The following is a 12,575-nucleotide window of genomic DNA, read 5'->3' on the forward strand; positions in this document are numbered from 1 at the left end:
GCATAATGATTTGACTTACACACACCATGAAATAATTAGAACAATAAGTTTAGCAAACATCCATCATCGCATATACATACGAAAATTAAAGAAATAGAAAAACGACTTTTTTTACCTTGTGACGATAGTGCAGGATTTACTCTCTTAACAACTTTCATTTATAACAAACAGCAGTGTTAATTATATTTACCATGCCGTACATTACATCTGTAGTTCTTATTTATCTTATAACTGGAAGTTTGTACCTGCTGACCACCTTCATCCAATTCTCCCTCCCCATACCACAATTTTGATCTAATTGACCTAAAACACTATGTCAGTTTTCATCACATAACATAGTGATTTAAAATTTCTATGCATTTGAAAGTGATCTTCATTAGTTACCATCTGTCACTATATGAAGATATTGCATAGTTACGATGTTCCCCATGCTGGACATTTCATACACGTAACTCCTTTATTTTGCAGCTGGAGGTTTGCACCTCTTAATCTCCCTCACCTATTTCTCTCCTGCCCTCACTCCCTGATGTATATTCTTATTCTATTAATCATCTATGGGCAATATTTTTCAAATGTTTTGGTGCCAGTGCCAGTGGCCACATCTCATTTCTATCTTTTCTTCCTCATTCTTGATGCCTCATCATTTCTACACTGACTTCTGGTCCGGCTGTCCCACCTTCCGAGTCACTGGTCCTCTCCACTGTTCCGTCTGTAACGACCTTCAACATTTGGCTCACACATAATGTCGAGCTCCCCGATTTCTCATCCTCATTTAGATTTAACAATTTTTTTAAAAAAATTAACATTCTCAATCCAAGCTTTACTGTCTCCTAGTTATGTATCCCGGAGAGGGCAGTGGCACCCCACTCCAGAACTCTTGCCTGGAAAATCCCATGGACGGAGGAGCCTGGTGGCCTGCAGTCCATGGGGTTGCTAAGAGTCCAGAACGACTGAGAGACTTCACTTTCACTTTTCACTTTCATGCATTGGAGAAGGAAATGGCAACCCACTCCTGTATTCTTGCTTGGAGAATCCCAGGTACAGAGGAGCCTGGTGGGCTGCCGTCTGTGGGGTCGCACAGAGTCAGACACGACTGAAGCGACTTAGCAGCAGCAGCGGCAGCTATGTATCCTTCAGTAAATTACTTAAGTCTTCTGAGCTTCGGTATCTTTCTCCCCAATTTAAATTGCATAATTAGTACATATGAATTTCAAAATAAAAATAACTGAATTATGCCTATTGGATGAACAGATTTAGCTACTTAACTACGTTAATTTATAACTACTATTTTTTCAAAAGAATATTATAAACAAAATTGAAAGGAAAAGATAGGCATAGAACTGCACTTTTATAGTTAGGTAAAAATATTGGCAATATGTATGACAGATTTTTGTATTTATAACATTTAAGGAGTTCTGGCAAATAAAAAAAAAAGCAACTATGTATGCCAATAGAAATATGGGAAAATACATGACTAGACAACTCTCAAAAAAATAAAAGTTAAAAATGGCTCAGAAATAGAAAGATTCAACCTCACTCAGTAATCAGAAGAAAAAAGACTAAAACAAAATTTAATATAATGTTTCATCTGTGAAATTGGTGAAGACAAAAGCATGTTAATACCCATAGTTAACCAGAAAGCAGAAAATGGCACTCATATATTTCTTGGGTAAATATTTATATAAGATGATAAAAATCTTTCCAGGAAAACAACTTTTTAATGTCTAAAAGAGACTTTAAAATGCTCCTATCTTTAACTTATTAATGCTTCTAGAAATTTATCCAAAGAAAATAATCAGAAACGTATGTGCCCAAGTGTTCTCATACAAAAGCCTTCATTACAGTGCTTTACTATTAGGTTTTTTATTACTAGTTTTCAATTAACAATATATACTTATGGTTTGAAAAAACATTTTAAGTCAGATAGAAGTGAATAAGATGAAAGTTAAAACTTCCCTCTCTCCTTTGTATTGATTCCTTAAAAGTAATTGCTGTAAATTGTTAGACCTTTTTATTTAATGTACATGTAGATAAACATGAATACACAGTTTGCTTAAGAAAAGTAACTTCTTCTATATATTAAATGCTATTTAATCATAGCAAAAAAATCAAGCAATATAATTATCTGAAAATAGAAAAAGAGTTAGATAAATTATGGTACAATATTTTGAACCTAATGTCACACTATGCAGTCATCAACAATCCAGGGAAGAACAGTGTTACAGCAGAAAGAGCAGGGGAAGGGTTAGAAGGGTCTCAAGGAAACGGCAACCCACTCCAGTATCCATGCCTGGAAAATCCCATGGTGGGCTACAATCCATGGGGTCGCCAAGAGTCGGACACGACTGAGCGACGTGTGTGTGTGTGTGTGTGTGTGTGTGCTGGTCAGTAAGCAAATCACTTAGCCTCATTGAGCCCCACCCCTTTCACCTGAACAATGAGGACAGTGAGATCCACCTTTTAGGGTTGTTGTGAGGATTAAATAGATTCATATAAGTGAAACATCTGCGATAACATGGCTTGCACTAGGTGTCCACTACTACTGTACACATTTGATGTTACTGCGTGAGAACATTTTATTACATGAAAACATTGAAATGAGAAAATGTTTACAATATACTAAGGGTAAAAGGTGATATAAAAGAGTGTATCCAACATGACATCAATCATTCTAATATAGTCTAGTAACTTATAAGGTACGTTTATGCATTAAAAGTAGCCTAGAGAGAAGTTCACCATAATGTTAACAGTGATAAAGACAGTGGTTGTGATTTTTTATTTTCCTCTAAATAGTCTTATTTTTCCCTACAGTTTTTTCAAAATTTCTTCAATGAATATTTTAATATTCACAATAAAAAGGATACATTTTTGAAGGCAAGATATAAAAGAATATGCTTGATAATGGTAGGATGATAAGAGAAAATGAGTTCGTTTCATGGAGAGGTGCTGGAGAGCTGAGAAGACATGTAAATTTTTCTAGATAAGAATGAAAAACTATAATAGGGTAGAAAGGAAGAAGTAAGAAATATTAATTCTGTGACACAGATGTTGCCAGGCAAATTTGATAACACAAAGAGATACAGGAAAACAATGATAACAACAGCCTCCCTCATATAAATTCTACTTATTTACAGCATGGAGACTAGGGTCTTCATGAGTGAAAAAATTCAGTGCTCTATTAGAAATATATAAAGTCAGTTTGTTTAATTATATATATTAAAGAATGAGAGAGATGTTAAAAACGCATTAATATATATTTCTATAGAGGATTCACCTCCCACATGGCTTTTTCTTTACTTAGAATTTAAATGGTTTTATAATTTTTAACACTGGTGCTTTTGACACCAAAGAATTGATGCTTTTCAACTGTGGTGTTGGAGAAGATTCTTGAGAGTCCCTTGCACTGCAAGGAGATCCAAACAGTCAATCTTAAAGGAAATCAGTCCTGAATATTCCTTGGAAGGACTGACGCTGACACTGAAACTCCAATACTCTGGCCACCTGATGTAAAGAGCCGACTCATTTGAAAAGACCCTGATGCTGGGAAAGATTGAAGGCGGGAGGAGAAGGGGACAACAGAGGATGAGATGGTTGGATGGCATCACTGTCCATGAGGTCACAAAGAGTCGGACTCGACTGAGCAACTGAACTGAACTGATAATTTCTAAGACGCTTGCTCCTTGGAAGAAAAACTATGACAAATCTAGACAGCATATTAAAAAGCAGCGATTTTGCTGACAAAAGAATGTATAGTCAAAGCTATGGTTTTTTTCAGTAGTCATGTATGGATGTGAGAGTTGGACCATACAGAAGGCTGAGGGTCAAAGAATTGATGCTTTCGAACTGTAGTGCTGGAAAAGACTCTTGAGAGTCCCTTGGACTGCAAGGAGATCAAATTAGTCAATCCTAAAAGAAAAAACCCTGAATATTCATTGGAAGGACTGATGCTAAACCTGAAGCTCCAATACTTTGGCCACCTGAAAAGCCAACTCATTGGAAAAGATCCACTGAAGGCAAGAAGAGAAGGGGGCAACAGAGGATGAGATGGTTGGATGGCATCATCGACTTACTGAACATGAGTTTGAGCAAACTCCAGGATATAGTGAAGGACAGGGAAGCCTGGCGTGCTGCAGTTCATTGGGTCGCAAAGAGTCAGACACAACTGAGCAACTGAACAGCAACGACAAAGTATGTACCAGCTTAACAACAGAGCTAGAAGGCCTGCAAGTGTCTATGCATTGAATTATCAACCCAATAAGGATTTACTGAACCGCTGCTGGTGCGAAGCATTCTTAGCTGCTGTTTGGAATATCAAGATGAAAAAGACATGGATTCTGCCTACAAAGAGCATAATGTTTGGAGGAGAAGGTACAAAATAAACAGCTAAAGCACAGCAAAGTAGAACACATTCAGTATCATAACAGCATTATGAATAAAATCTATGGAGTTGACAAAGATTACTTAGAGTGGGAAAGTCCTGGAAACTCTCCTAGGGCTCAGCCCTGAACAAGTCAAGTCTTGTTGGGCGGGCAAAAACCTTCTTGGAAGAAAGAGCCCCTTGGACAAGCACAGAGGCTGGAGTGGGAGGGATCTGTATGTAGGAAAAAAGAAGAGGATGTGAAGAGGAGGTTGAAATGGAATTTGTGAACAAATCAGAGGACTGTCAAAACTAATCTGCAGAGTGAATTGATACAAAAGCACAAGGCAAAAATTACTCATAACCCCACATTCCACCTAGATAAAACTATCTAGTATGTTTCTTATACCTATGGGAATATATCTGTGGGAATATACATACCTATATACAGAGAGAATGCATATATTTTTACAAAAATTGCATCATTCTACACATGTTGTTCAGTCGCCCAGTCATGTCCGACTCTTTGTGACCCCATGGACTGCAGCACACTAGGCCTCCCTGTCCCTCACCATCTCCCAAAGTTTGCCCAAGTTCACGTCCATTGCATCGGTGATGCCATCCATTCATCTCGTCCTCTGATACCCTCTTCTCCTTCTACCCTCTATCTTTCCCAGCATCAGGGAGAGAATGAAGGCAGACGCCCTCTTTTCCAGTGATCCACTGTTCACATCAGGTGGCCATTCTACACATACTATTTTCTTAATTAGCAAAAGTTTCTAGGGAATTTAGCCAAAATAATTCCTCTTAAATTAAATATATTTAATTATTCTCCAAAAATACCAGATTAATAATAATATATGGTTTCCTTCCATTCCTTCAATGCATTTCATAAATATTTTTGAGCAATATTCTTGAGCAATATTATGTGCCGGCATGGTTCTGCATGCTGGAGGAGACAGATAAGAAATAAATGAACAGAGTAATCCCAGATCATTGTAAATGCTACTGAGAAAATAAACCAGGCTGCTGTAATAAGGAGTGATTAAAGTCAGGGAGTTGTCTTAGATAGGATGTTTGGGGAAGGTCTCCTTGTGGAGGTGACCTATATTAGGAGTGACAGAGGAGATGCGCCACCCTTATGCAAAATAGAGAAGTCAGAGCGAGGGAGGTGGGGCCTCCCATGCCATAGGATATTAAAAGATGTTATCACTGTAAGGAGTACCATAGTAGACAGGGTGATAACATTGTTTTTTCTTTTCTTTTGAAAAAAAAAAAAACATTTCAAACTCCCCTGTTGGTCCAGTGGTTAAGACTCCCTGCTTACACTGCAGGAGGCATGGGTTCAATTCCCGGTGGGGGAAATTATCCATCATGATCCCTCATGATGACAGTTGCAGCCAAAAAATAAAATTTTAAAATAAAAACAAGATCACTGGTTGCTGTCTGGACAATGGATTTAGAAGACTGAACAAACAAAAGTCAATTCACTCATACTTGTTAAAAAAAGAAAAAGATGTGTTTCCTTGACAAATTGGATTAAAAGCCAGCTGAATATAGCACTGAAAATGAACAGGAATTGCAACTTCTTAACTTTACCTTTTCAAAATTGATCTCTTTTATAACACAGTGCTCGCTATCCGATTTCCTTTGGGCCAAGTATGCTTTCCCAAAGGCACCTTCGCCAATGGCTTTAATCATGTCATATTGATCCATGGTCTCCAATACATGGAGTTACCTAAAATGAGAGCAATGGAGCTTTATTGAACATAAAGTCAGAAAATTGACCACTACAATGTAACAAAACTTGTTTTGCTAAAACTTTGATTCTAATTTTGCCAAGACTAACTCATCTAACTTTCCTTGTGGCTACAGGTAAAACGACCAAAGTGAGACGGAGCCTCTTAGCAGGCCCGGAGGTCAGACTTGGGCTACAGCTCTCCTTTGATACAACCTAGTGTGGTGATCTTGGGCAAGTTACTTAACTTCATAAAACCTCACTTTCCTAATTTCTAAAATGGAAATAACAATTCCTGTTTTTCAAGTTTATTCTGAGAAAGAAAACATAATATCCTGATCTTGGCACCTCTAGGAAGCACAGAGCTTCTGCTTGTGTGGTTTTACAGTTGCCTTTCTCAAAGGGGCAATGGCACCCCACTCCAGTACTCTTGTCTGGAAAATCCTATGGATGGAGGAGCCTGGTAGGCTGCAGTCCTTGGGGTCGCTAAGAGTCAGATATGACTGAGCGACTTCACTTTCACTTTTCACTTTCATGCATTGGAGAAGGAAATGGCAACCCACTCCAGTGTTCTTGCCTGGAGAATCCCAGGGACGGTGGAGCCTGGTGGGCTACCATCTATGGGGTCGCACAGAGTCGGACACGACTGAAGCGACTTAGCAGCAGCAGCAGCAGTTCTCAAAGGGGAAGCACTGTCCCCTACGGGACATTTTGGAAACTTCCAGAGTTTTTCCTGTTCCCAGAGATGGGAGAGGCAGATACTACCTCATTTTGAAGCCATTGGCTTCCCTGGTGGCTTAGACAGTAAAGAACCCGCCTGCAATGCAGGAGACCTGGGTTTGATCCCTGGGTTGGGAAGAGCCCCTGGAGAAGGGAAAGGCTACCCACTCCAGAATTCTGGCCTGGAGAATTCCATGGACAGAGGAGCCTGGCGAGCTACAGTCCATGGGGTCGCAAAGAGTCAGACCCAACTGAATGGCTAAGCAAAGCACAGCAAGGTCTGAGATAGGACTTCCCAGGTGGCTCAGTGATAAAGAATCCACCTACCAATGCAGGAGACACAGAAGATGTGGGTTCAATTCCTGGGTCGGGAGGATCCCCTGGAGTAGGAAATGGCAACACATTCCAGTAATCTTGCCTGGAAAATTCCAGGGACAGAGGAGGATATCGGGATACAGTCCACAGGGTCGCAAAGAGTCGGACACGACTGAGCACACACACACAAGGTCTGAGATACAAAGATTCTGTGATGCAAAGATTCTGTGATGCAAGGGATGGCCCTGCATAGTAAAGGATTATCCAGCAGCCTCACCACTTTAGAACGTCTCCGAACACATTCGTGTGCGTGGAAAAATCGGTTTATAATTGTCTGTGGCTACTACCAAACTATTTTACATCTAAATGCAAAATACGTTTAGTGCAATTTTAATTAATACTGAATTTTCAGGGAATGCAACTACGTGTCAATTGAGGCTTGATTGGACCTTGTTTTGCTCAGATATTTACCAAGAACTGTTCATCTTTTTGGAAAAATCATTCCTCCATTGGCCAGACTGCTCCTGGGAGCAGAGATCTAAAAGTTTGGGCTGTCCTTGTCAGGTGACTCCCTGCTACTTCACTACTTCTAGTGTAGTAGTACCAAGCAGTGACAGACTGAAATATAGACTTGATAATAAAGACAGGCACTATGGCATTTAGATTAATCTGATAAGATTCAGGATGGCAAGAGGACCCAAAAGCCCCATCCACGCCTGCTGGGTCAGTTATCTTCAGTTTTTAATATAAGGCCTGAAATTCCTTTTGCACTTAAGCTCCTTTGGTTTGGGTTTGTCATCCTCAGCCCAGGATCCTGGCTTCTTGAGAGGGGAAGGTGAATTCCCCCTGGGTAGTAAGTGGGGTGATCCCTTCTCCTCTACTAATCTCTTGGGAAACACTGTGATTATAACACAGACACACCCTCAATAGCCCGTGGGCAAAAAGATGGGCCAGTGATTCCCTTACAGTTTCTTTTCTTTTTTAAAAAATTTTATTTATTGTGGCTGTGCTGGGTCTTTGGTGCTGTGTGGGCTTTTCCCTAGTTGCAGAGAGCAGTGGCCACTCTACAGGGGCAGTGCACAAGCCTCTCATTACAGTGGCCTCTCTCATTGCAGAGCACAGGCTCCAGGGCATCTGAGCTTCAGTACTTGCAGTTCCCGGGGCTCTAGAGCACAGGCTCAGAGGTTCTGACTGATGGGTTTTGACTGCTCCCCAGCATGTGGGATCCTCCAGGGCCAAGGAGGTGAAATCGTTTACCTCCAATTAAGACTCAAACCCATGTGGCTGGGACTCAAACCCAGCCAAAACCCACAGTACCTGGTTTCAGGACCTAATGTAGCTCAGGTTCTTGATGCCTTATTGCTGAAAGAATTTAGTGAGAGACAAAGTAATAGGTAAGAAGTGGATTTATTCAGATTCAGAGAGAAGCACACTCCACAGAGCGTGGGCCATCACAGAGGACAAATGTGGCTGTGAAGTCTGGCATGGTTAGTTTTTACAGGTTGGGTAATTTCATATGCTAATAAGTGGGAGGATTATTCCAACTATTTTGGGGAAGGGGCAGAGATTTCCAGGATTGGGGCCATCACCCACTCCTTGGTCTTTTGACAGTGCCTTGGAACTGTCATGGCACCTCTGGGTGTATCATTTCACTTGCTGATTGAGGATCAAGGTCTAGTCTTGTCTGCCATCTTGGTTCCATTCGATTCTAAATGGTTTATGTTGTATCCTTGGGCTATGTCATTCTTTCAAAAGTTGTGCCCTGCTCCTTTCTCTCCTGTTTCAGACGGACCAATCCCTCTCCTGCGTTGGCAGGCCACTGAGCCACAGGGGAGCCCCATAGGGTTGTTTCTGAACTGTCTTTGGCAGGTCCTGGAGGCCCAGGACTTGGCTCTGATCACCTCCCACCTCTCTGAAAGCTGCCTGGTCTGTCACCCCTCTGCCAGCCTCCAGCCTTGGGGGCTTTGGGTGAACTGTTCCTTTTTCCCATTAGACTATGGTAGCCACTACTTAGGAGAAGGCAATGGCAACCCACTCCAGTACTCTTGCCTGGAGAATCCCATGGATGGAGGAGCCTGGTAGGCTGTGGTCCATGGGGTCCGGAAGAGTCTGACACGACTGAGCGACTTTGCTTTCACTTTTCACTTTCGGGCACTGGAGAAGGAAATGGCAACCCACTCCAGTGTTCTTGCCTGGAGAATCCCAGGGACGGTGGAGCCTGGTGGGCTGCCGTCTATGGGGTCGCACAGAGTCCGACACGACTGAAGCGACTTAGCAGCAGCAGCAGCAGCCACTACTTTCTTTGTGTCTCAGGAGGCAAAGATTCTGCCCGCAATGCCAGAAACCTGGGTTGATCCCTGATTGGGAAGATCCCCTGGAGAAGGGAATGGCAAGGAGCCTGGAGAGTTATAGTCCGTGGGGACTCACACACACACACACACACACACACACACACACACACACACGACTACAGTTAGGGCATCATGCTGATTTTCAAAAACTGAGTGAGCAGACAGGTTATGTTTCTGAGTAATCTGTGTCAGTGTAGGAAGAGGGGACGATTAGGGGTATAGAGTGGGAGCCAGCTCCGCAGCCAGGGGACGCTGGGGACACCTGAGGGCCCAGTGTTGAGGGAGGCGAACGCGGAATGGGAACTTAAAGCCACCAGCGTGGGAACTGAGCGACCGAGAGGCGCCCGCCCAGGAGGCACCAGCGGGTGGAAACCCGTAAGTTTCGGGGTGATGGGAAAATCTCGCTCCGTTAGGAACACTCCGGGTGGCGGCGGGCTGGAGGGCTGCAGACCTCCGAGGAGCCAGGAGCCAGGAGCCAGGAGCCCGGAGCGCCGCGCGTTGCCATGGAGACCGACGCGGCTCGGGACCGAGGCAGCTTCCCCAAAGAGCGCGCCTTCCCAGGCGGGGGCTCCACCCTTCCCCGGGCTCCCGGAGCCCTGGGGGGCAGCTCCGGGTCCAGACTGAGGGCGCCGCCTGTTGCTTACCTGCTTCGCGGAGCGAGATAAGCGTCCTGCGTGGAGCAGGGCTCCCCGGGCCGAGGCGCCTCCGGGCGGGCTGCAGGGGCGGAGCTGCGCGCGGGACGGGCGGGGCGCGGGGCGGGAGCGCCTACAAGGTCCACCCGGAAGAGGGCTGGGGGCCGGGGAATTTGCTCGGTTGCTTTAGGTCCGGACTCCTCTGCAAATACTCCGCAAGCATTCGGCTCCCGCTCGCTGAAGGTGTACCAGATGCTTTGCATATATTATCTCTATACTTTGCAATAACCGAGCAAGGAAGGTAGTTTTACAATTGAATTTTCCCCAGTTTTAGAATTGAGCGGGATTTGGAAAACTCAGCAGTGGCCACAGGACTGGAAAAGGTCAGTTTTCATTCCAATCCCAAAGAAAGGCAATGCCAAAGAATGCTCCAAGTACCGCACAATTGCACTCATCTCACACGCTAGCAAAGTAATGCTCAAAATTCTCCAAGTGAAGCTTCAATAGTATGTGAACCAAGAACTTCCAGATGTTCAAGGTGGATTTAGAAAAGCAGAGGAACCAGAGATCAAACTGCCAACATCCATTGGATCATTGAAAAAGCAAGAGAATTCCAGAAAAACATCTACTTATGCTTCACTGACTATGCTAAAGCCTTTGACTGTGTGAGTCACAGCAAACTGTGGGAAATTCTGAAAGAGATGGGAATACCAGACCACCTGACCTGCCTCCTGAGAATCTGTATGCAGGTCAGGAAGCAACAGTTAGAACTCGACATGGAACAACAGACTGATTCCAAATCAGGAAAGGAGTACGTCAAGCCTGTATATTGCCACCCTACTTATTTAACTCATATGCAGAGTACATCATGCAAAATGCTGGGCTGGATGAAGCACAAGCTGGAATCAAGATTGCCGGAAGAATTATCAATAACTTCATATATGCAGATGACACCACCCTTATGGCAGAAAGTGAAGAGGAACTAAAAAGCCTCTTGATGAAAGTGAAAGAGGAGAGTGAAAAAGTTGACTTAAAGCTCAACATTCAGAAAACAAAGATCATGGCATGTCGTCCCATCACTTCATGGCAAATAGATGGGGAAACAGTGGAAATAGTAACAGACTTTATTTTGGGGGGCTCCAAAATCATTGCAGATGGTGACTGCAGCCATGAAATTTAAAGACACTTACTCCTTGGAAGGAAAGTTATGACCAACCTAGACAGCATATTAAAAAGCAGAGACATTACTTTGCCAACAAAGGTCCGTCTAGCCAAAGCTATGGTTTTTCCAGTAGTCATGTATGGATGTGAGAGTTGGACTATAAAGAAAGCTGAGCACTGAAAAATTGATGCTTTTGAACTGTGGTGTTGGAGAAGACTCTTGAGAGTCCCTTGGACTGCAAAGAGATCCAACCAGTCCATCCTAAAGGAAATCAGTCCTGAATATTCATTGGAAAGAATGATGCTGACACTGAACATCCAATACTTTCGCCACCTGATAAGAAGAACTGAGTCAATGGAAAAGACCCTGATGCTGGGAAGGATTGAATGTGGGAGGAGAAGGGGATGACAGAGGATGAGATGGTTGGATGGCATCATGGCATCATCATGGACATGATTTTGAGCAAGCTCTGGGAGTTGTTTATGGACACAGAAGCCTGGCGTGCTGTAGTCCATAGGGTGGCAAAGAGTCAGACACGACTAAGCAACTGAACTGAACTGAACTGAATTTACCTTGATTTATGGACCTAACATTCCAGGTTCCTATGCAATACTGTTCTTTATAGCATCAGACTTTACTTCCATTACCAGTCATATCCACAACTGGGCATGGTTTTTGCTTTGGCTCAGGCTCTTCATTCTTTCTGGAGCTATTTCTCCAGTCTTCTCCAGTACCATATTGGGCACTGGATGACCTGGGGAGTTCATCTTTCAGTGTCACATCTTTTTGCCTTTTCATACTGTTCATAGGGTTCTCAAGCCAAGAATACTGAAATGGTTTGCCATTCCTTTCTCCAGTGGACCATGTTTTTTCAGAACTCTCCACCATGACCTGTCCATCTTGAGTGTTCCACATGGCATGGCTCATAGTTTCACTGAGTTAGTCAAGGCTGTGATCCATGTAATTAGTTTGGTTAGTTTTCTATGATTGTGATTTTCATTCTGTCTGTCTCTGGATAAGGGGCTTGTGGAAGCTTCTTGAAGGGAGGGACTGGCTGAGGGGCAATCTGGGTCTTGGTCTGATGGGCAGGGCCTTGCTCAGTAAATCTTTAATCCAATTTTCTATTGATGGGTGGGGCTGTATTCCCTCCTGTAGTTTGGCCTCCTTACCCCCAGTTAGGGTTAATGGTGACCTCCTTCAAAAGGACTCATGCCAGCAGCTCCCAGGTCTATTGTATTCAGTGCCCTTGGCCCTGCATCAGGTCACTGTTGACCCAAGCTTCCACTGGAATCTCCTGGAA

At 43.3% G+C, this 12,575-nt stretch overlaps 1 protein-coding gene across 10 annotated transcripts in view; it reads right to left on the bottom strand.

The window, feature by feature from the left end:
- NEK5 (NIMA related kinase 5) overlaps positions 1–10,209 on the bottom strand; it is a 70,481-nt gene extending 60,272 nt beyond the window's left edge. For 9 of the 10 annotated variants that reach the window (XM_070380364.1, XM_070380366.1, XM_070380362.1 and 6 more), the window contains exons 1-2: positions 10,126–10,209; positions 5,957–6,095 (exon numbers count right to left, since the gene is read on the bottom strand). In XM_070380364.1, coding sequence (XP_070236465.1) covers positions 5,957–6,073 — 117 coding nt within the window. In that variant the 5' untranslated portion in view covers positions 6,074–6,095; positions 10,126–10,209. Of the gene's footprint in view, positions 1–5,956; positions 6,096–7,142; positions 7,237–10,125 lie in introns of those variants that run through there. The other variant, XM_070380358.1, reaches the window with a different exon arrangement.
- Positions 10,210–12,575: the final 2,366 nt, after the last annotated feature.

This window comes from Bos mutus, chromosome 12 (assembly GCF_027580195.1).
Source record: "Bos mutus isolate GX-2022 chromosome 12, NWIPB_WYAK_1.1, whole genome shotgun sequence".
Taxonomy (NCBI): Eukaryota; Metazoa; Chordata; class Mammalia; order Artiodactyla; family Bovidae; genus Bos; species Bos mutus.